The sequence below is a fragment of the Oryx dammah genome, unplaced genomic scaffold, assembly GCF_014754425.2.
Source record: "Oryx dammah isolate SB20612 unplaced genomic scaffold, SCBI_Odam_1.1 HiC_scaffold_5, whole genome shotgun sequence".
Lineage (NCBI taxonomy): Eukaryota > Metazoa > Chordata > Mammalia > Artiodactyla > Bovidae > Oryx > Oryx dammah.
In genome coordinates this window covers 82789159-82814368 of record NW_024070189.1, presented here as the reverse complement: position 1 = coordinate 82814368, position 25210 = coordinate 82789159, and the positions used below count along the sequence as shown (strand labels likewise).

The 25210-nt window shown below is 40.8% G+C and overlaps 1 protein-coding gene across 5 annotated transcripts; it reads left to right on the top strand.

Annotated features, from left to right (window-relative positions):
- The first annotated feature begins 335 nt into the window (after positions 1-335).
- On the top strand, positions 336-25210 carry CUNH5orf63 (chromosome unknown C5orf63 homolog). 5 transcript variants are annotated; one of them, XM_040241753.1, is made up of 5 exons: positions 355-395; positions 1901-1946; positions 17816-17936; positions 23303-23359; positions 24054-25210. In XM_040241753.1, exons 3-5 carry the CDS (start codon positions 17823-17825, stop codon positions 24216-24218), a joined length of 336 nt encoding a protein of 111 aa, XP_040097687.1. In that variant the 5' UTR covers positions 355-395; positions 1901-1946; positions 17816-17822; the 3' UTR covers positions 24219-25210. The 5 variants fall into 5 exon arrangements, with proteins under 5 accessions (XP_040097684.1, XP_040097687.1, XP_040097686.1 ...); XM_040241752.1 differs by having other exon boundaries at positions 24042-25210; XM_040241750.1 differs by lacking the exon at positions 1901-1946 and having other exon boundaries at positions 336-395; positions 24042-25210.

Here is a 25210-nt window from a genome sequence, read left to right as displayed (position 1 = left end):
TAGTTCAGCCGGGATTCAGAGAATGAGGGCAGTAAACAATGAATGAATGAATGCGGGGGAGGGGGAGTTAAAACGGCCTTCACTGCACATTCTCTAAAAGCTGGCTTTCACATCTGATGCTCGTTATTAAATGGTTCCCAAACATGCCAGGTCACTTTTCCGTGGTCTTAAAAAAATAAACCAGTGTGGCCTTGGTTTTAGCGTCTGTTTTCACGCCTAACAGCCCAGGCGCGGCCACCGTTCAGAGGGGCGACTGGCTCGGGTCTGGGCTCCACTGACACAAGTCCTAGGGGCTGCGGGCCGGGGCGGAAGTGCGGGAGGGGCAGGGCGCCTGCGGCCGGGGCGGAAGTGCCGGGCGCAGGGCGGAAGTGGCGACTGGGGCGGCTGAGGCTCAGGTGGGTCCCCGCGGTCGGGCGCCGGCAGGTGGGCGCTCGCGGTCCCCAGCCCGGAGCCGGTAGGCAGGCGGGCGAGGAGGTCACGAGAGCTCCACGCTGTGCCGCACGCTGCCGATTTCGATTGTCATTACAGGAAATTTAATTAAACCGGGAGCCATAAATCCGTGAACCTCCGGGGGCGAATTATAAGCGTGTGTGTATGTGTGCGCTCGCGATGCGCTTTGGGAAGTGAACACGGGTGGGAACAGGCAGCTTTTTAAGAGGAAGCAGAAAACATCACAACTTCATGCCCCTTCCCTGATTAACAGATGCTCTGTTTCGGATTTAATTGAGTTCTGTGAAGTGGCAACATAATCTCAGTTGGCTGAGATGACTGCCTTATGACATAAACGTTTTTGAGCAGCCATGTTGACCTTTAATTTAGGGCCAAAAGGTTTAATCGTGAGTGCTGTGGGGAACACAATCCTGGGGTTTTCTGCACCTCTTCTCTGCCTTTACTGCACAAAAGCAGCCTTCTGGGTGCTGAACCATGAGAGAATAAATCAGAACCTATACAATTCTTAATAAATATTTAACCTTATCAGTCACCCCTGACAAATATCACTCATATTTTTTTTTTTTAATAAGTCCAGAGTTACAGAAGTCCCTACTGGATTGTTACTAACATGAATAGGCAAGTGTCTTTCTAAGGTTGTCCTGTTAAAGAACAAGGAGTTATTCTTTTTTTTTTTTTAAATCTGGCTGATCTTTATTCTTAATAGAAAGTATTTTATGCAGTACTTTGTATTTTAGAACACTTTAAAAAAAAATCCACAGTATGACCGAGCTCAACCCCAAGATTCTCAGCTCCTAGAGCACAGAGATTGTTTCTAAGATCTGTTATATCCCCCACTCTCTCTGGCACCTTTCCCAACATAAGTAGGTTTCCTTAACCACAAACTGCCTTGGTTAAGCAGCCCTAGAGCCATGTTTCAGTGTGTGACTGCGAAAAGGTGAGGTGGCTGTTAGAGGCCAGTCTTCTCATTTACTAATTATCTCAGGAATGCTGTGTGAAAGTGCTTATGATGCTAGCAGTATTTGGAGCTATATACATTGAAACTGAAAACACTTGGAAAAAGAGCTGTGCCCTGGAAATACTGAGTGGTTATAGTGATGCGGGTAAGGCAGAACTAAATCATGGTTCTGTGTGAAATGTCGTAACCTAATAACCTGCGTCCTGCTCTGCCGAGGAACTGCCTGGAACCAGAACAGGTCCTGGTGTGAAAATTAAGGTTGGTGGGGCTGTCTTTTAGATAGGCGGACTCCCCAGAGTTTTTTAAACTTCATGCTTACTGTGGTCAGTAGTAACTGCCTGCCAAAGAAGTATCAATATTTTTTTGTCTCCTTTACTAGAGGAAAATGTGGCTATGTGGTTTTCTTTAGATGGATTGATGGCAGGTAAGGAAATAGAAATAAGGGTTTTCCAACTTGGGAATTTATTGGACTGTATTTCTATTTTATTCCAGATGCCTGTTTCCAGCAGACTCTTAAATACTCAGAAGCAGTGTGGAGGTATACCTTCAAAATAAGTTTTCTTTTTCTTATTATTAAGGTTTTTGTATTTCATAACATGCAAACTCCAGCTGGCTGATGCATTTAGTTATTCTAATGCCAGGGCTCAGGGTGTCACACATAGCAGGACCTTGAGGTGAGCTGGTACAAGTAATAAGGTTTTTTATGTTCCTTATTTTAAATCTAATTTTGCCACTGCTTTATTCAAGGGGTGTACATCAGAGGAAGCCAAAAGCCAGCTGGAATAGTTCCTGCTTGCAGCTTTAATCTTGTTTGCAATTATTTTGAAGGGAGAAACCATCTGGATCCAGGGATGTGTAGTTAACCCAGGTAGCAGAGTCTAGGTGAGCTTCCATCATCCTTCCCCTAGTATCATGGCCAGTTCAAGAGACAAAAATTATTTGAGGAGGAACATGCGAAGTGGAAAGTTTTGGCTAAGTTTCACCTAGATATTATTCCACATCCCTACCTCCCCATTGCAGTTACGGAGGCAGGGAATTGGAGGCGTGAAAACATTACTCTTTTTATTCCAATCCTTACCCAAGATAAGATTTCCAGAGATAGAAGTAAAACTCAAAATATCTTCTATTTTAAGAAAGTATCCATCTCCAAGGATTTCAGAGCATTTTACCAATATCTAGTAACAACCATTTTACTGCTGTAGACTGTGGTATTGTATTATTTGTTTGTAAATCTTTCGCCTACCCAAGGTGTGAGTTCCATAAGGGCAGGGAAAGTATCTGAATCACTTTTATATTTCTAGTACCTGGCACTGTACCTGGCACATTACAGACGCTCAGTACATGGTATAAAGGGGAGGCTGGATCTATAAGGAACGTGAAAGCATCAGTGGGAATCAGCAAGGTACAGAAAAGAATGTAAAACAGTAATCTTTCAAGGGGCTACCAGATGCAGTTATAAATGCTACAGTTAATGCCTTTATAAACAGCTTGGAGTAGGGAAGGGTGTATTTGAGAATCTACAGATGGTCACCAAACTGCCATCTAAGGTGATCTAGCCTGGTGAGTTGCACGGTCTTTCTTATACTGTACGGAATATGCAAAGTAAAAGACACCACCAGCCCTATTCCCATTTTCTCTTAAGGTCTGCAGTGCCCAACTCCTCACTCAAACACCTGTTGAGTGAATATCTGAAAAGTATCCATCTGAAGGTATACTAAATTATTAGCCTACCTAAGCCACTAATATCTTGGTTTGGTCCTGCCTAAAGGATAAAGGACTTTGATCACTCTTTTAAGGCAAGGTTACCCAAATAATATTGAACGAAAGCCACATCATCTTTTCTACTTCACTGACATTTCAAAAGAGTTCAAACTTGTCAGCTTTTTGTATTGTAATAGGGCAGGCATGTGGTATATGCTGCTTCCTTCTGTTGCCAATGGGAGTCCAGAAGAAGCCAGAATGTTACTGCTGGAAACAGATGACCTTCCTCTCATTGTTCCTGTACTTTTTCATATTAATCATGAAATAATGGGGAAGTGACTTCTAGTTTAGTCAGGGGTAAGGACATAAGACTGAATTATTTGATTTTGTTTTAATTCTGTACTTAAAACATGTAGTTCTTCCAGTCAGCCAAGAGAAAGGATACTGTTATTTAATAGAAATTCAGGGGGAAAAAAATGAATAGAAATTCAGTCAGCTGAAGCAGCTTAGTTCATAGACTGAAAAAAAAAAAAAAGATCTAAATTCAACTCTGTTTCTCCAAATTCAAAAATGAAGTTAATCTGTATCATCTTAGATTTAGAGATCAGAACCTTGTTCTTATAGTAAAAGAATTCTGCCACCTGAAGCTGAGATGTTTCCTCATTCGCTTCATCCTTAAATTAAATCTTAAACAAAATCTGGTTATCCATTACTTGGTATAATCTGAGGATTAATGTATAAAGCTTTTGGAGACTTTGGCAAAAGAGTTGACCTTGGAGATCCCTTTCTGTTCTGAAAATTCTGTGTTGGTCTCATATGAAAAATAAGCATTGTTCAAAGAGAAAATATAGAGGAAAAAACTGCAGAAAAAAAAATATGAAAGTCTTTGGTAAAACAATTTATCAAGCACAGGAATCTCCAAAGTCCCTTGGAATCCAGCTCCAAAATATTAAGATTTGCTATCAATGTGACAGCTGTTAAGTAACCAGAATAGGACTGAGAGAATTGAGGAATCTCATGTATCTGCAGGTTACTAGAGCAGGACCTCAAGAGTGGATAGTCCCTAATGTTCCAGTATTAGTGTCACAAGTCCAAAGAAGTGATGGATTTAATATCTCAAATGTTCCAAAGCCATTTACTACAAAATGGCTAAAAATGAATGAAACATCTTTCAGGTCTTGTGTGGTCATGTGGATAACTTCTGGAAGATGAATTGGAAATGGTGGAGTATTAGTGACAAATGGGAGACATTGCCTGGATGGATGGAATTTGAATTGCAAACAGTTGTTTTTGGAAATGAAATCGTGTGCTTTTTAAATAGCAAGGAAACTGGCATTACCAGCTGGGTACAATAAGACTAAGATGTTTTAATTAAATTGCCTTCTTTCTGGGTCAGTAGTAAGCATTAGAGATACCTTCAAAGGGAATGGGTCATTTTGGTTAAGAAGGATAATGTGGAAAGGAGTCTGCATAATTCCTTATGCACTTTATCCCCAACCCTTCAACTGGCTTGATTTTGCCCACATCTTAATGTTATCTTTATGGAATGAAGGAATTTTCAAATTGGTTTTTAAACGCTGTTAAGCCCCCATGTATGATATAACCCAACCACATTATTCAGGCTTTGTTGGCTTTCAGGAACAGCTTTGCAGCCATTATGTCCTAATTGTACTGGACATTGTTGCACGCTCTGAATTCAGAATATACCTCTGGCTCTAGGCCAGATGCTGAGTCAGTAACTTTGGGGTTGAGGATGAGGGGACGGGTACAGTGTGTGCAAGCCCCATTTTGTGAACAAGAATTAGTCTGGAATCCGTTTCAGACCCCTGGGTGCTAGAGGGAGGGATCCTCCCTCAACTACTATTCTTGATCAGCATCTTCATTTTATTTTTCTTAGCGAAATGTTTTTCTGGAAACTAACTCTCTTACCAAATAGGCTCTTCTGAAGCAACGATCTGGAAAATGTGACTGCTAAGGTCCAAAGATTCTAAAACAAACTCTTGCTTACTCAAAAGATTCCTCCTTCTTCCCATTTCACATTTGCTATTGGCCTCGGCAAACACAGCCGCACTTCTGGAAGTGGAGGAGAATGCCAAGATGATGAGGGTCTGTCATTAAAAATCACTCTTTAAATGTATCTATCAACAGGAAACAGTATTCTTATTTTTGGAGGCACATTCTTAGTATTCTTTTTGGAGGTACTTTTCCATCTGAGATGCTCAAACAATGCAAGATCAATGTCACCTCCCCCATTTTCCTGCAGGGTATTTTTGGATGCCAAGGCTTCCCAGTTATGATCAAGGAGCTAGAGAAACAAGCTTGGGATGAGGAAGCCCATGTACACTTCTGCCCAGATCTATGTATGAATTTTGGTTCTCTTTAAATGGGCCTAGCATTTTAGACTGCTACAGCTAACTACTTCCAAGGCTTTCTTTGGAGCCTTTTGACATCATGAGCTACTGCCACAGCATCTCTTCTGTACATGATTTTCCCTTTTCTGATCTGGAGGACATTTGATACCCAAAGCCTATGGGTATAGTTTCTCCTAGCCTCTGTAAAACGAGAGAGCAGGACAGGGGGTCGTAGTTCCATATTACAGTTGATGAAACTGAGGCTTAAAGAGACGAGGAATTGCCTAGCATCAGAGAGCTAATTGGTGGAGTTGCCTATCTTTGGGGGTTAGATTTATGAAATCCTCACACAGAAATGCACCTAGGAATTCAAACGTGCTGAATTCCAACTGAAACTCTGTAAGAAAGAGTAACTTTAAAGCTTTAGATGAAGAATCATGCCATTTGTGCTTAATTCCCCTGACTGATGAGTTTGTGGAAGCTATATTCCTTTACATTTACTTCGACCTCTCTACACATTTATTGAAAATACTTTGGAACAAGTTTTGTCTTTAAAGATTATTAATAAATCCAACTTTACCACTTCCTAGGCAGCTTCTGTTTTATATACAGGAGTTGGGTTGAGGACAGGTGAAAGGTAAAGTTGCTCAGTCGTGTCCGACTCTTTGTGACCCCATGGGCCGTAGCCTACCAGGCTCTGTCCGTGGGATTTTCCAGGCAGTAGTACTGGAGAGGATTGCCATTTCCTTCTCCAAGGGATCTTCCTGACCCAGGGATCGAACCCGGATCGCCCACATTGTAGACAGACGCTTAACCGTCTGAGCCACCAGGGAAGTTGAGGATATCATTGATAAAATAACAGTGGTACTGAATTTTCCCTTCTTTGAAAATATAAAGGCAAGTATTAGGAAGGAATAATAGGAAAGGAAGTGACCTTTGTTCAGAGCCCATCAAGGCAAAACCTCTACCTCTTGCATAATGAATTTCATTGTCCTGTGTAAGGCCTGAGTAAGCTAAGCCAGAACCTGGTGCCAGGGTATTTGCTGGTCAAGATATTAAGTCTTAGTGGAAAATAAATGGGCTTCTCTGGTGGCTCAGACAGTAAAGAATCCACCTGCAATACAGGAAACCCAGTAAAATCCCTGGGACAGGAAGATCCCCTGGAGAAGGGAATGGCTACCCATTCCAGTATTCTTGTCTGGAGAATTCCATGGATGGAGGAGCCTGGAGGACTATAGTCCAGCTAACACCAGAAAAATAAATATGTTGGGTCTTGAATCGGTTATAGCCTGTCTTAGAAATTCCCATTTAAGTAGTCTTCACAATCTCAAAGTTTTCAGCTATTTGTTTGAAATGTTTTTCAGTTTTCAATTCCCTGTTTCTGAGACAATCATTCCTGGAGTTTTAAATCCTCCTTCTGGGGCCAGTAAAAGCACATTTCAGTCAGTAGACTCATCATCATCAGAAACAATACCTTATCTTTGTATTATTTAGTAACAAATAGCTAAGCTTTATTTCTCTATTCTGCTTTTTAACTTGTACAAAGATTTTTACATTTATTATCTCTTTTTAAGTCACCCATCCAACTTTTGCTTTTACTCTTCTCCCTACCCCTCTGCCTCCATCTTCACCAGAAATATCTCCTTTTGTTTAAGAGGTGAAATTAGCCAGGGATCAGACAAGGCCGTTCATTTTAGGGGTTGACATTGGTTGTAAGATTTCATTCCTTTGGAGGGACATCAGACACATCTTACCTGATTTGTGGTAGATTCTTGGACTGTCCCTTTTCCAGTCCAAGCCCTCATCACTCTTTTTGACAACCGGCCGCTCCTATCTTTCTGGACACACTTTCTCCTCCTGGCTTCCACGACAGCCCACTTTTCTGATTTTCCTCCTACCCTATCAACCTTTCTCTTTGCCTCCTCCACTGGCTCCTCTCTACGGTACTTCTGGATGTTGAATTGCCTGAGCAGTCTCTCCTGGGCCCTCTTCTTTTCTTAGCTATTTAGATGATTTCACAATCTCAGCTGTAATTGGAGCCTTCAAACTGAAGGAGTCTTGAATTTTATCTTCAGTCCTGGTTTCTCTCCTGCCTACCAAACCTGTACATGCCACTTTCTACTTGAGCTCCAGCCTGTCCCTCACTGAGCTCCCAGACCTATACCCCACTCAATCTGTTCCTGCTTCCGCATCCCTCATTTTAGTAAACTGGCACCGCAACCCACCCAGAGGCTCACTACCGAAACTAGGATAGTCCTTACTGTCATTTTTAATTTCTCAAATCCAGTTCATCGGCAGGTCCTTTCAGGCCCATCCATGCCACCCACCTTTCTCCCATGGACTACTACTGCTGCTGCTGCTGCTAAGTCACTTCAGTTGTGTCTGACTCTGTGCAACCCCATAGACAGCAGCCCACCAGGCTCCCCCATCCCTGGGATTCTCCAGGCAAGAACACTGGAGTGGGTTGCCATTTCCTTCTCCAATGCATGAAAGTGAAAAGGGAAAGTGAAGTCGCTCAAGTCGTGTCTGACTCTTAGCGACCCCATGGACTGCAGCCCACCAGGCTCCTCCGTCCATGGACTACTACAGTAGCCCCTAACTGACTCCCTGGTTCCACTCTTGCTATCCCAAACACATTCTTCACACAGTGCTAAGTGAAAGTGAAAGTTGCTCAGTCGTCTCTGACTCTGCAACCACATGGACTGTAGCCTACTATGCTCTTCTGCCTGCTCTTCTCCAGGCCAGAATACTGGAGTGGGTAGCCGTTTCCTCTCCAGGGGATCTTCCCAACCCAGGGATCAAACCCAGGTCTCCTGCACTGCAGTCAAATTCTTGACTGTCTGAGTCACCAGGGATACCCACACAGTGCTAAAGTCATCTCTTTTTTTTTTTTTTTGGCCGTGACATATGGCTTGCCAGACTTCCCAGGTGGCATGAGTGATAAAGAACCCACCTGCCAATGAGGGTCTTATGTCTCTTGACATAAGAGATGTGGGTTCAATCCCTGGGTCAGGAAGATCCCTTGGAGGAGGGCATGGCCATCCACTCCAGTATTCTTGCCTGGAGAATCCCACGGATGGAGGAGCTGTTGGGTTACAGTCTGTGGTGTCGCAAAGAGTCAGACACGACTGAAGCAACTTAGCACTCACATGTATGTGGCTTGCAGGGAATCTTAGTTTCCCAACCAGAGATACAGTCCAGGTCCCCAGCAGTGGAAGCACTAACCACTGAACTGCCAGGGAAGTCCCTACAGTCATCTTTTTAAACTGTACATGTGATCACGTAACTTGCTTCCTCTAAATCTAATTATGCTTAAAACCTCAATTCGTTAACATAACCCACGAGGCCTTAGGTGTTCCAACCCCCACTGACCTGTCTCCTCTACTCTTCCCCTTGCTTACTTGCTTTAGCCACACTGTCCTTTCTGTTTCTTCCACTGAATCAAAGTTGTCCTCACCCTAGAGCCTTTGCACTTACTGTTCTCTCTCCCACAATGCTCTTCTTTCAGATCTTTGTACCTTCTTAGCCTTTAGTCTCAGCAAAAATGACACCTGCTCAGAGTACCTTATTTAAAGGCCTGCCTTGGTTACCATCACATCACCCTGTTCACTCCCTCCCCTTTGCTTACTACTGTCTGATGTTGTCTGACCTAAAGTCTCTTTAATGTGCCCAGTGACAGTATGGACCCCATGAGGGCAGGGACTTAACTTTTTTGTGCACCACTGAACCCAGTACCTATGAGTATCTCATATGTGGAAAACAGCAGGTAATTGCTGAATGAGTGACTCTCATCCCACACCTAGATTTTCATAACTCAACTCTTTCCTGCCTCCATTCTTCTTTCCTTTGCAGTCTATCCTGTTTGCTGCTGCCAGATCAGTCTCCTAAAATACTGATTTTATCGCATCACTCTCTTCTTTAAAACCCTTCTTTGGCTCCCATCCAAAAGACCACAGCGTTCCTACCTCATGCCTTTGTGTCTAACCCTGACTTCAGAAGGCTTTCCCCTTTTCTATGTATCCAAATCCTACATGACTTAGGATCCTTCTCTTGTGAAACCAGTTCCAATGTCAGCCCACAGTACTCTTCTTTTCTTTTCTCTATGACATCTGAAGTTGCCCATTAGATGTCCCTGTTGTGATCTCCTGTATTTATATTGTTTCAGTGAAGAATTTAACTCCCTCCTAAATCCACTGGAGTGTGTCTCTCTCTAATTCTTTTTGCTTATATCCAGAATGTGGAGTTGATTTCTCCATGTGAGAGTTTTATTTGAAGGGAAAGAAATGGGCTAAACACCAGACAGGATGAAGAAAAAACAATAAGGGCTTAATTTTACTGAGAATTTGAAGGGAGTAGGATAGAGAAGCAGAGTGTAGGTACTAAGTGATGGACATGTAAATGCCGTATACCTTCAGAGGAGTTATAATCTTATTGGATAGGCCAGGGCCCACAATTCAAACAGTTAAAAAACTTTTTGTGCAGATCAGTGTGTTGAATGTAAATGAATGGAGCACCCATTGCATCCAAACAGTGGAGCAGAGACATCCAGATACTTGGAAAACCCAGAGTCATAGTAATCATTTAAAAGAAAGTTAGAAAGGGGGTTTTATCTCTAGGAACTCATGTGACCAGTCATATCTTTCTGAAACTGCTTCTCTCTATAGGCTTCTCTTTCCCCTTTGTGATGAAGCTGTTGCCACTGAATCCTGGAAATAGAAGCTGCAGGGAGCAAGGTGGACGTATGGGTGTGTCTGCTCAGGATCTCATGTATTATGTGGGATCAAGTCAGCAGTCCAGATCCCAGACAGATGAGGCTGTGATAATCATCTCACAGTATGTGCAAATATCAAATCAATATATTTTATACCTGAAACTAATACAGTGTTACATTATTTAAAAAAAAAGAATGGAGCTGAGCATGAAGCCATGTACAGGTGGCCCCACAGGCACATGGTGAGCCAGGGGTCCTTGTTGTAACATCATGGCTGAGTTGGGGCTATCTCCTTGGCAGTTCCCCTGGCCAGGTACCCTGACTGCTGCAGCTGAGATACTGAAAAAGCACCTGAGATCCCACCTAAGGAGTGAGGGGCCCCCTCCAGGCTCCCTTCCACCCCCTACCCTGTTTCTGTTCTGCAGCCTCATTGTAACCCTGATTACTCTTGGAACTGACACCTCAAAGTATCAGCTCAGTCTCCAGCTTTGACTGGGTCCCTGTACACCACCTCACCTTGCACTCTTGGCTCCACCCTTGGACCCAGGATCCCAGGCTAGGCTCCCACTTGTTTGGGAGAGAGGGAGGTTTAGACACCTCTGACTGACCACAAACATATAAGATCCCTGGGGAGGCATCATTCATCCCTGTTTCTCTGGATTAGGGAAAGCCCAGTGACCTAGATGAGTGCCCTAAGAGCACTCTCACCTCATTATATGAGCGCTCAGTAATCTAAAACAGTGGATTTTGTTCCCAATAGAGGGGTGTTTCTGTAGGCCTCTGTGTGTGTGTGTGTGTGTGCGTGCGCACACGCACACACGTGTTTCTTGTCACTGGATACCAATAGGAATGTTAGACTTAGATGGTAGTGAATGTGAAATGGAGCACTTAACATCTCACGTGGCACAAATGATTGAACAGAAGCCCTGAGCCTCTGCTGGAACTCAGGTCCAGCAAGAGCAGTGGTAATAGTCAGGTTAATTCCAGCTCAGTATTAAATTTACATTATACTCTTGTGAAGAAGCTCCAACGTTGAGCCTTGGAGTACAAGCAGGGCAAAGACTAACAGAATTTTGCTAAGAGAACACAATGGTCATAGCAAACAACCTCTTCCAACAACACAAGAGACAACTCTACAGCTGGACATCACCATATAGTCAATACCAAAATCAGATTGATTATATTTTTTGCAGCTAAAGATGGAGAACCTGGATACAGTCAGCAAAAATAAGACCAGGAGCTGACTGTGGCTCAGATCATGAACTCCTTATTGCAAAATTCAGACTTAATTGAAGAAAGTAGGGAAAACGACTAGATCATTCAGGTATGACCTAAATACAATCTCTTACGATTATACAATGGAAGTGACAAATATATGAAAAGGATTAGATCTGATAGATAGAATGCCTAAAGAACTATAGATGGAGGTTCGTAACATTACATAGGAGGTGGTGATCAAAACCATCCTCAAGAGAAAGAAATGCAAAAAAGCGAAATGGTTGTCTGAGGAGGCCTTACACATAGCTGAGAAAAGAAGTGAAAGGCAAAGAGAAAATGAAAGATATATCCATCTGAATGCAAAGTTCCAAAGAATAGCAAGGAGAGATAAGAAAGCCCTCCTCATTGATCAGTGCAAAGAAATAGAGGAAAACAATAGAATGGGGAAGACTGGAAATATCTTCAAGAAAATTAAAGATAACAAGGGAACATTTTATGCAAAGATGGGCACAATAAAGGACAGAAATGGTATGGACCTAACAGAAGCAGAAGATACTAAGAAGAGGTGACAAGAATACACAGAAGAACTATAAGACCCAAAAAAGACCCTTAATGACCCAGATAACCATGATAGTCTGATCCAGACATCCTGGAGTGTGAAGTCATGTGGGCTTTAGGAAGTATCACTACAAACAAAGCTAGTGGAGGTGACGGAATTGCCAGCTGAGCAATTTCAAATCCTAAAAGATGATGCTGTGAAAGAACTGCATTGAATATGCCAACAATTTTGGAAAACTCAGCACTGGAAAAGGTCAGTTTTCATTCCAATCTCAAAATAAGGCAATGCCAAAGAATGCTCAGACTACTGCACAACTGCACTCACGCTATCAAAGTAATGTTCAAAATTCTCCAAGCTAGGCTTCAACAATATGTGAACTGAGAATTTCCAGATGTACAGGCTGGATTTAGAAAGGGCAGAAGAACCAGAGATCAAATTGCAAACATCTGCTGGATCATAGAAAAAGCAAGAGAATGCCAGAAAAACATCTGCTTCATTGACTACACTAAAGCATTTGATTGTGTGGATCACAACAAACTAGAAAATTCTGAAAGAGAAGGGAATACCAGACCACCTTACCTGCCTCCTGAGAAATCTGTAGGCAGTCAAGAAGCAACAATTAGAACCGGACATGGAACAACAGACTGGTTCCAATTTAAGGAGTACATCAAGGCTGTGTATTGTCACTCTGCTTATTTAACTTATATGCAGAGTACATCATGTAAAATGCTGGGCTGGTGAAGCACAAGCTGGAATCAAGATTGTGGGGAGTAATATCAGTAACCTCGGATATGCAGATGACACTACCCTCATGGCAGAAAGCAAAGAGGCACTAAAGAGCCTCTTGATGAAAGTAAAAGAGGAGAGTGAAAAAACTGGGTTAAAACTCAACATTCAAAAAATGAAGATCATGGCCTCCAGTCCCATCACTTCGTGGCAAATAGATGGGGAAACAATGGAAACAGTGACAAACTTTTATTTTGGGAGGCTCCAAAATCACTGCAGATGGTGACTGCAGCCATGAAATTAAAAGACACTTGCTCCTTAGAAGAAAAGCTGTGACCAACCTAAACAGCATATTAAAAAGAAGAGACATTACTTTGCCAACAAAAGTCCGTCTATTCAAAGCTATGACTTTTCCAGTATTCATAGACGGATGTGAGAGTCGGACTATAAAGAAAGCTGAATGCCAAAGAATTGATGTTTTTGAACTGTGGTGTTGGAGAAGACTCTTGAGAGTCCCTTGGACTGCAAGGAGATCAAACCAGTCAATCCTAAAGGAAATCAATCCTGAATATTCATTGGAAGAACTGATGCTGTAGCTGAAGTTCCAATACTTTGGCCATCTGATGTGAAGAACTGACTCATTTGAAAAGACCCTGATGCTGGGAAAGATTGAATGCAGGAGAAGGGGACGACAAAGGATGAATCCAATTCGATGGACATGAGTTTGAGCAAGCTTTTGGAGTTGGTGATGGACAAGGAAGCCTTGGTGTGCTGCAGTTCATCGGGTTGCAAAGAGTTGGACACAACTGAGCGACTAAACTGAAATGAACTGAATGAAGGTGGTACCTGAGCTTATATAGACTTTTGATTTTGCACATGAACTAACAACACTGCAGCTTACTGATGAGAGATCATGTGAGCTTGGAGATTCAGTGTGCCAAAGGATTCTTTGAATGAATAAAAATTCTGATCTGTGAAGGTCAGTTTCTCTACTCAAATGAGAACAATGTTGTTTGCCTTCTAATCAGACACACAGAGCATTTGAAGAATCCAGGAGCCCCACAAAGGTGATGTGCAGCCAGAGCATGAGCAGCTCCTCATGCAAGAAATGAATAATCCTTATTAAAGGCGCAAATGACCCTGGCTTCTTTCTGTCCTGTGATAAGTTGCTTTAATGGTATGCCCTTCAGTGCTTCGGAGGGAAAACGCTATAAAGTTACCTTTCTTATATTGCTTCAAGGAGGACGGAATTGGGTCCAGTCAGCCCTCCCCCATGGTGTATTTGATTCGGCCATAAGACCACTGAAGTCAGCCTCAGTTTTGTTGAAAAGCCAGCTTTCCCTCTCTCTTTTTGGGTGACCCATGCCTTTGAGCAGCCATGTACTTGAAACAACCGAAGTCACCATCTTTACTGTTAGGCTATGGAATTTGTTTTAGACACATTCTAAATCCAGTCTTATACTTTTTTTTTGTTTGGCTGTGACAAAGGTGACCCAGTTGTGCTTTTTTGATATTATGCACACAGCTCTTTTTGCTTATATTACAGAGGCATGTAACAGAATACAAAAGATAAAATTGTGTGTGTGTGTAGTAAAGACAGCCATTTCATGACAAAATTCAATGACATAATCAAAAAAGTGTTGTCCTCCTAGTCATGAGCCAACAGGTACAGACCACCTTTCAGAATATTTCTTACTGTGCTGAGATACTGTTAAAAAATAATAGGACTATGTTCTATGAAAACGTCACATTGACAGAGTAATCCATATTAAGATTTTACTTCAAGAAGGCATGATTGGGTGAATATGACATTGACAGCAATGCCATTAGGGTTTACAGAGTTAATAAAATATCCTAAGAAGAATATTATAGGATTCCAATTGGAGTGTACCATTTTACTTTTTATTTCTAAAACTAAGTGAACTCCAGTGGTCAGAACTTGAGCCTTAATATCTTATTTCTGCCTAGGAGAGGTATAGGGAATTTTATATATATATATATATATATATATATATATATATATATATATATATGACTCCAATATAATTTTATAATACAGTGCTTACAAAGAAATAAGTTAATTTAACAGTGTGGTAAAACGCATGTGCCTCAGGGCATTTGGAAATACGCAGGTAGTAAAACTGCATAATGCTAATGCATTTCTCAGTGAACAAATGTTCCATGTTTAAGTGATTAAATTCACATGGGAGGAAAAAAGGAGAAATGGAGACTAACATGGAGAAGAGAACTAGTTTAGGCAGAATGGTAGTGGCATCTCTGAAGACTTTATTTAGCTTTCTGGGTTAGTTGAACAAGTATTCTTCCAAATCTGGAATGAACAGCAACTCTGTTTACTATGACAGGCTTTATTTCTCTTGGGTGCAACCAAGACCGCATGCTGTGTTTTGTCATGTTGGAAATACTAAAGCAGATTTCTACTGTGATTGTGATTTTTTTTTTTTTTTTACAAAAGCCTTAGCACCTCAGTCTCAACTTAGCTAGCTAAAAGCCATAAGTTTTCTATTCCTTACCAGGCAGACATCAATAAATCTTAAATCCTTCCACCCAAAGCACACAGCTGCCCGTTCACTATCCTGGTTGTCATCTTAGGTCACTGCCTTACATGGCCTGCTCCTTCTCATTTCCAGGGCTGCCTTTCTGTTTTTACTCTCACAAAACTGATCTTCAGAATTTTCTTTCTCCATTTAGTACAGCTTCTTTACCTTCATACCCTAGGAGAGTATGTCACTATTAGCATAATGCCTTCCCCAAACCAACGATGCAGAAATTTGTACCTAGTGTAAACATGGCTAGCATTCTACTTTCCCCCTTCGTTTATATCCTCTGTAGACAGAGACATGTTTTGAAGCTGCTGTCCCAACCACATTCACCTACTAGAGTGCTGATTCTGCTGAATTTATGGAAAATATATACACCAGGGCTTATCACTTAGTTGAGAATACCACAGCACATTGTGAAACTCTTTAGATCTGCTGTCCACCTTAGAATAATGCTGAGTCCTTGCAGAATTCTTATCACATTCTTTTTTATGCATTTAGGATCATTTAGTTAGCAGGGAGATCCAGAAAGAACTGGAAGACTAAGGGTTTAAGAAAGAAGGAAAGATTATTGTTTCCACAGGTCAGAATTCAGTCCTTTTGTCTGTCTTTACTCTAGTTTGATATGGGTTCAGTGCTTTTAAAGTCATATCTTTCTGTTTGAAATGAGTTTGAAGCTAATCTTACACTGAAAAGCCTGGTCACCAGTAGAGACCAGTGCACAGTTAATACAGGCATGCTGTGTGGAGCAGAGCAGAGTGAGACTCGAGACGGTGGGGAAGGGCTGGGACCAGCTGCAGTGCCCTGCCTGCTTCTTGTGGACACGCGAAGGAGCGCTTACCTTTAGTTATGATATGAGATCTACCCAGACAGTGACTGCTCTGCACCCTGAGTGTCTGATGAGGGGTAGAGGTGAAACTGGAAAGGGGGATAAAAAGTGTTAATCATTCGGTCGTATCCGACTCTTTGCAACCTCATGGACTATAGCCCTCCAGGCTCCTCTGTCTATGGAATTCTCCATTCAAGAGTACTGGAGTGGGTAGGTAGCCATTCCCTTCTTCAAGGGATCTTCCTGACTCAGGGATCGAACCCAAGTCTCCTGCATTGCAGGCAGATTCTTTACCATCTGATTCACCAGGGAAGCCCAAATAGTGACAACTGTGCACACCGAGTGTCTGATGAGGGTTCAAGGTGAAACTGGAGAGGAGGAGAAAGGCTCACTCTAATACTATTAACATTCAAACAATTATTTAAACAGCTACTATATACCAGGTTAACTGTAGACACTCAGGAATTACTGGAGTGAATAAGTATCTGCTCCTGTGGAACTCATGTTGTAGTAAAGGAAACATATAGGCAAACAATTTTAGATAGTGAAGGATAATAGAAAACTATAGCAAGGTACAAGGAAGGAGAGTGGTGGACTGGCCCATGTTGATAAGGTATTCACTAAGGCATCTCTAAGGAGGTGACATGTGCCCAGGCCAAATGAAAAGCTACTTAAGAGTTTTTCACACAAGGGGACAGGAAGTGCAGAAATCCTGATGAAGAAATAATCTTTGGTTATTCAAGAAACAGAAAGAAAATCTTTGCTCTGCAACTCATCAAGATAAGGGAGGGGAAAACTGGTAGATGAAGTTGGAGAGATGGCGTAAAGAGAAGTTAAGAAATAAAGATCCCAGGAATGAATTCATGCTAGGAATATTGATAAGCAATAAAGTCAACAATGCATATGTTTTAAAAGTAAAATGATTATATATGTAGTTTAAAGGACAAAGCTGGAGGCTCCGTAGAATAACTAGAAATAAGTAGGGTGTCTTATGTCATGCAAACTAGCAGGATGAGAGAACTTCAAAGCCTAGTGTTTGACATGCTGCTGTTACCAAGCTGTTCTTATTGGAATATCTCCAGCAGAAACACTAGTACATTTGTGGATGTTTTCAAAAATGATGGCAATCTCCTTTTAAAAATACTTATGAAAAGAGTTGTGTAGATTTTTGTTTTTGACAAGTTAGCTCAGCCTAATTCTCCTTGTAAGTTCCTCTAAGTACTGCTCTGTGTTTCCCCACCTCTTGCAGCAGAGTACAGATCTCATAAGTAATAGCCTTAACCTTCAGCTGGAGACTTGTGCTGCTTACTTACTGATCCTTTACCGTGAAGGTGACTGGGCACTGTTGAATGCCTACCAATAAGATAAGCTACCTCTGCAAATAAAAACCATCTCAGGAAACTTCCACATTTTAGAAGATCATCAGGATGCTAGCAAAACCTACAGGTGAAATTTAATTTTTTAATCTAATTAACACTTGCATGCAATTTGCTTACAGAAACCAAATGATTAGACACATAGTTAATCCATACATTTGGATTTTTCTCCTTCTAAGTTATGTTTTCTTTGGAATACAGTGCATATTGAGGCATCATGGAGACTTGCCAAACATCTTGGCCTCTCTGCCACTCTTGGACTCCAAGAAGCACATCTGAAGTCTTCAAATTCCATTACAGACTTGCAGCTTACTGTTCCTATTATAAAGAGCAAAGTCTAGGGCACATAAGTTTACTGATCTGTTTTTCTTTTGGCAGAATTAAGATGCTCTGGTTTCAAGGAAATAGCATGCAGCTTGCCAAACACTCCTTTCAGCTGCTCTTGAGAAACCTCTCTGCTTCAAAGACTGCTCTGCCTGTGCTGACCTTATTCACAAAGGTACAGAAGAAAAAGTAAAATTACTACTTTAAAAACATAAAGTATTCAAATGTTGGGAAAAGAAAGTTGTACATTTAAGACAGGGGGAAAATGTTGAAAGGAAAGCAAGCAATGGTATAAATTTTCTTCAGACCCACTCATCAGTTTACCCTACCTAGCTACTTCATTGTCTCACTGTTTTCAGAGAGTAAATTAATATATTTATCATCTAATCATTACCTTGAAAGAAAAGAACTGATGTTTACAAGTGTATCATTTAGAAATAAAGTCAGTTCTTGGCATTTGAATCAGTTCTAATGAGGTGGATGAAACTGGAGCCCATTATACAGAGTGAAGTAAGCCAGAAAGAAAAACACCAATACAGTATACTAACATATATGTATGGAATTTAGAAAGATGGTAATGATAATCCTGTATGTGAGACAGCAAAAGAGACAGAGATGTATAGAACAGTCTTTTGGACTCTGTGGGAGAGGGCGAGGGTGGGATGATTTGGGAGAATGGCATTGAAACATGTATAATATCATATATGAAATGAATCACCAGTCCAGGTTCAATGCATGATACAGGATGCTCGGGACTGGTACACTGGGATGACCCAGAGGGATGGTACGGGGAGGGAGGTGGGAGGGGGGTTCAGGATGGGGAACATGTGTATACCCATGGTGGATTCATGTTGATGTATGGCAAAACCAATACAATATTGTAAAGTAATTAGCCTCCAATTAAAATAAATAAATTTATATTAAAAAAGAAAGTCTAAAAAAAAGAAGAAATATAGTCAGTTCTTGTTATTTGTGATAGTCATAGTCTATAAAATCGCTACAAATACTAAATTAGCAAGTACTGAACCACTGCTTCTAGGGCGAATATAGGGTTAGAGTCCTTTGAGCACCTGGTCACAACGTTTTTGTCAGCTGATCAATACATAACCTTTGTTTTAAGGAAGATGGTCGGCTTTGCCAAATACTGCTATTAGTTTGAAAGAATGAAGTCTGAAAATTGACCAGTGGATTTAGCAACATGAAGGTCATTGAAACTTATGAGCATTTTCAGAGAAATGATGAGAAAGCTCTAGGGAGTTGGTCAAGAGAGGATAAGAGGAGGGAAAAAAATACATAACCTTGTTTTATGTGTGTTTCTGTTTAAAGGCACCTTATTTAATATATACCATTGATCTATTAACACTGAGCTCAGGGCCAGCAGCACCATAACATATGCCTGAACAAAGCTTATCTAACACAGCACTTTCTCCCTATGGCACATCACAGCCTTCTTATGCTTAGAAACACTGGACAGCACTTCAGCACTACACTTGGCTATTTTAAATGGCAGAAAAACACAAAAATGCAAGAAGCATGGCACTGAATAGATCATGATTTGGCCACCTGAATGCGAAGAACTAACTCATTGGAAAAGATCCTGATGCTGGGAAAGTTTGAAGGCAGGAGGAAAAGGGGACAACAGAGGATGAGGTGGTTGGATGGCATCATGGATTCGATGGACATGAGTTTGAGCAAGCTCGGGGAGTTGGTGATGGACAGGGAAGCCTGGCGTGCTGCAGTCCATGGGGTCGCAAAGAGTCAGACATGATTGAGCGACTGAACTGAAGTAGATCATGAAAAGGACACTTGTTTACAGTATGAGAGCTAGAAAGAGCATCATGTTGTCGCAACTCAGCCTGAAATGTGCACTTTGGGCAACTCAGATTTTTTACTACTCTATGCAACTGCACATCCATGACTGACTGCAAAAGCTTGGGTGTTCATTTTAGGGTTACAAATAAGTTTTAGTGAATAGATGAATTCACAGATACAGAATCCACAAATAATGAGGACTGACTGTACTTACTTTCTTATCCCTAACACTAGTTTTAAGCCATAAAGCAAGTGTAAATTTTTTAAGAGATTTTTTCTGTAAAAGTTATAAGACAAACATTATGGATTTCCTTTTGCTAATTAACATTACTTTGTGTGATTTATAGTCAAAAAAGAAATAAAGTGCTGGGTAACAGAATTAACTTTAGTGAAAAATACTGCAATTCAAGCAAAAAAGGTCTCTTGTTTAATAGACTTACTCAGATTTCAGGCATTTTAGCAATTTGAATATATCTGACAATTATGTAATAAAATTCTTAAATTAATTTCTTACTGAAAATAATCTTAACTACTTTTCATATTCATAATAATATATTGCACTATTATGGAACAAAAGTATTTCATAATCTGTGTCTACATATGAGAAACGCATGTGAAAATTAACCACAAAAATAAAATAATCCCTTAAGGTTAATGGTGCTCATTCGGCCTAACTATTCTGCACTATTTTTCAGTTTGAACAACAGCCAAGTAAGCCAAAAAAGAAAGTGAAGTCGCTCAGTCGTGTCCGACTCTCTGTGACCCCGTGGACTGTAGACTGCCAGGCTCCTCTGTCCATGGGATTTTCCAGGCAAGAATACTGGAGTGGGTTGCCGTTTGCTCCTCTAGGGTATCTTCCTGACTCAGGGATCAAACCCGAGTCTCCCACATTGCAGGCACTCTTTACCATCTGAGCCACCAGGGAAGCCTAAGTAAGCCAACACAAGTGCCCCCCCCAAAAAATTCCACTAATCTTCCATTCAGCTTAAAACTTGTACTGAATCCCCTTCATTTGTGTCATTAGACTATAAGATATTACTGTCACCTCTAGGAGTTCCCAGTTCTCTGAAAGAAAAAGTACATATCAATTCTCTTCCAGTTATAAATAATAGAAAATACTTCCCAGAGTGGCTTAAATGAAAAAGGGATTTTATGGGTTAGTTTGGTTTCAGAAGTAGCTTGATTCTGCAACTTAAGCATATTAGCAGTCTCTTCAGCTCCACATTCTCTGAGTTAAATCAGTGCACACTCTGGCTCTTTAGATGGATAACTGCAGCAATCCCAATCCCAGATCTCATATTTCAGGTATCTACAGAAACCCCAGCAAAAGCCTCACACTATCCATTGTCTATGACTGGCCAGTCCCTGAGTCATCTGTAGTCGAAGAGCTAAGTGTGTGTGTGTTAGTTGCTCAGTTGTGTCCAACTCTTTGCAACCCTATGGACTCCTTCCAGGCTTCTCTGTCCATGTAGTTCTCCAGGCAAGAATACTGGAGTGTGTAGCCATTCCCTTCTCCAGGGAATCTTCCTGACCCAGGGATCAGACCCAGATCTCTTACATTCTTAACCATCTTGTCATTTTTCAGTTCATAGATTTCTTTAAATTTGATGAACCCTTCCTCATAAAAATACATACACATGTGATAATTTGCCCAGACTTCCATGGTCCCTGGGTTTAAAAAAAGAGAAAAAAGTGATCCTAGATGTACTAAAGTTCTTTATTATAAAAGCAAGTACTTCTTCAATTTCACTGGCTTTTGTTTTGGTTTTGCTTTTAAGATCCTCTCTTGACTTTTTTGAACTTTTTCAGAAAATTTTAATGTGGTTATCTTAAAAATCACAGACTATCCATAATCTGTTTATTATAAAGTGAAAGAGGAGAGTGAAAAAGTTGGCTTAAAGCTCAGCATTCAGAAAACTAAGATCATGGCATCTGGTCCCATCACTTCATGGGAAATAGATGGGGAAACAGTGGAAACAGTGTGAGACTTTATTTTTTGGGGCTCCAAAATCACTGCAGATGGTGACTGCAGCCATGAAACTAAAAGACGCTTACTCCTTGGAAGAAAAGTTATAACCAACCTAGATAGCATATTAAAAAGCAGAGACATTACTTTGGCAACAAAGGTCTGTCTAGTCAAGGCTATGGTTTTCCCAGTGGTCATGTATGGATGTGAGAGTTGGACTGTGAAGAATGCTGAGTGCCGAAGAATTGATGCTTTTGAACTGCGGTGTTGGAGAAGACTCTTGAGAGTCCCTTGGACTGCAAGGAGATCCAACCAGTCCATTCTAAAGGAGATCAGTCCTGGGTGTTCTTTGGAAGGAATGATGCTAAAGCTGAAACTCCAGTACTTTGGCCACCTCGTGTGAAGAGTTGACTCATTGGAAAAGACTCTGATGCTGGGAGGGATTGGGGGCAGGAAGAAAAGGGGACGACAGAGGATGAGATGGCTGGATGGCATCACCGACTCGATGGACATGAGTTTGAGTGAACTCCGGGAGTTGGTGATGGACAGGGAAGCCTGGCGTGCTACAATTCATGGGGTCACAAAAAGTCAGACACAACTGAGCGACTGAACTGAATAATAACATAATGAGCCCAGTTCTCTGAAGCAGAAAAATAGGGCCAGAAAGACCTTTCTGAAGGAAAATGTCTTTTGATGCTCTGGGCTTTTGTTTCAAAATATGGTGAGTTAAGCTGGAGGAAGGCCCTCCATAACAGCTCATCGTTTTCTATCCTGTTAAAAAGCAGGTTTTATATATGCATCAGTAATGCTGAATCTGTTTTTAGCTCATACAAGAGAACCTACGGTAGTCCTTGTTCTCTGAGTCAGGGCCTCACAAGCCTTTAAAATCTGCCGATGGTCCATAGCATTCTCGGCAGACTTCTCCTCTAGACAGAGTGCAAACAACAGCCACTGAAACTTGCGTGCTCCTACAGTGGAGTTACTCTGGGAAACCTACTGCTGACACTTACAGTGAGAAAACTGACAAAACATTAAAGAGTGGGTAAAATCAGCACCCAAAGTAAAGAGATTTTTCCCTTCTAAAAATGGGGCAGTAACTATCTAACTCCATCCCAGTGGGTTATTAGGAAAAACAGGCTGGGGTCTTCCCTGGCAGCCCAGGGGTTAGGACTCCATGCTTTTACTGCTATGGGTCCAGGTTCAGTCCCTGGCCAGGGAACTAAGATCCCTCAAGCCGCATGGCATGGCCAAAGAAAAAGATAAAATAAATGGAAAAACAGGCTGGCAAAGCTCAGTACCCCCCAGTCAAAACAGATTTTAAGATATTCTGGCAATGTCAGCCAGGCCTAGAAGGTGCTCCTTATCTCGGAAGGACAAAGCCCTAAAACTATAGACGTTTGGAAAATGATCTTCCCAGGTATCAATTATACTAAGCCAGTAAGAAGAACATATAAACGTCTAAATGTATTGTGTGTACATATATGCATGCATATATATGTGTAACATGTAAGCATCAACATTTATTAGATAAATACGCTTGTAGAGAAAAAAAATCAAAACACAGTTAAAAATTGCCAGAAGCCCATTTACCATGAAATACTAGCTATTTATAAGATTATGTAGTAGTGTTTTGCTTTGGAAATAAAACAGTATAATTAACCTGGGAAAAAACAGTCCTTTAAATTAAGTATAATCTGCTTCTTGTGGCTTTTGTCAGGCCGAATGCCATTTCTTTGGGATTAATGGCTTTTTTCTTCCTATAGGATCCATGTCCCCTTTGTGATGAAGCCAAGGAAGTACTGGAGCCTTATAGAAACCGGGTAATATGATATGCTATAGCTTTATGTATATGGAATGGATAGTATATGTAGTATAAGACAAAGCATCTGTCTGGATGCTTTCTTTAGGAAAAGACATTGAATGATTTTTTCATTTAAATTTTCTTTCTGTTCTTCAGAGAGATTTTAGTGCTGATTTCCATAAAAGTCATTACACCTAAGTGTTTTTCTCTGAGCAGCACTGGTTTTCTTACTTTGATTGTTAAAATGAGTCAGAGTTAACTAGCAGGTACAGTATTCATGCTTTAAGCTTTTGTCCCTATTCCTTTTATGTTATTTTGTCATTTCCATGGAAGTGTTTTCCAGTTGCAAACTGTGACACCTTTCCCATGTGACACCTTTCCCAGTCTTCCAGTCCAAACATGTCTTTCCTGAGTCTCAGGCAGCTTCCCAGTTGGGGACAAAGTTTATTTCATTTCAACTGAGTAGTAATGCTGAACCTCACAGATCTAACAGAAAAGTAGCGAACTGGAAAATTAAAGAATATAAAGAAATCAATCAGTCTAGGGAAAACAAGGTCATTAGATGACTGTGGACCTCAAACAAACAATAACAGTAAAAAATCTCTGAGTGTTAGAACCGGTCTGGGGATCAGTTTGTCACTATAACCATTGCATTGTTCCATGTTGCTGAAAAATAGAGCTTTAGTCTGTCTCTGTTTCAGTTTATTTTACAGGAGGTAGACATCACACTTCCAGAAAACTCTGCTTGGTATGACAGGTATAAATTTGACATCCCCGTCTTTCATTTGAATGGCCAGTTTCTGATGATGCATCGAGTAAACCTCTCAAAACTTGAAAAACAGCTCCAGAAACTTGAGCAGCAAGGTGCAGGAGGCTAACAAACACCCTCATGATTTTCTACCTTCTCTGTCCAGAATGTGTTCTCCTAAGGAAATGACTGTGTCTTCAAACTCCTTTTGTCATTTTCACACAGCTCTACAGATGTTCTGAACTCAGTGGTGCCAAATAGTGATATTCCTTTTGTGATTAATGGAAGTACCAATGTGGGAACTGTTTACGTGCTGGCATTTTGTAAAATAAGTGGAGTGTATTGGCAGGGAGGGGATGATGGAAGGCAGGAGAAATCCACTTGTTTTATTTATTTTACTGTTTTGTATTACTATGGAAGTATCTCACATTCACTGGACAGAGCCGTTTATAAGAAGGCGGCTCTGTGTCCCTGCTGCTGCCTTAAGGGCTTAACTTTTTAATGAAAGAATAAATGTTCTTCCACTTGGTAGATAAAGTGAAATGTGAATTGCTAATAACTGAAAACAGTCAATAAAAGGATGTTTTAACAAATACATCTGCATGAAGTCTATTTCAGAGGAATTTAATAATACCTGTTTAAAATTAGAGCTCATTTTTTTGTACAGAAGAGAATAAACTATCCTAGCCAAATTCATTTCATTTGAGAAAAACAAAAGACTTGAACCCCAAAATGTATGTAAGGATCTCAACATATCTTATACATAGACAGTGAACTGATTTGTAATATCTGAGAACTGCCTTTCATAGTTTTTCAGTTATCATCAATTGAGTTAATTGAGCATATTTTGGTTTTATCAGATTTTAATATCTTGGGGAAAATTCATGTCGGGGCATAACTGAACAGGTATGTCGCCTAAAGACAAAATACTCTTTACCACCTTATGTAAAGTACTAAAAATGCAGTTGTGTTCTCTTAATTTATAGTCAGGTTCAGCCAATAGAGGAATCAATTCATTTAAAAACAAAACTGCCCTTTTTTCTTAAAATCACATCATTGCAATTTCATCTATAATGAAATTCTTTTGTGAACTATTTCAATGAATTTGGATATTGTGAGTCA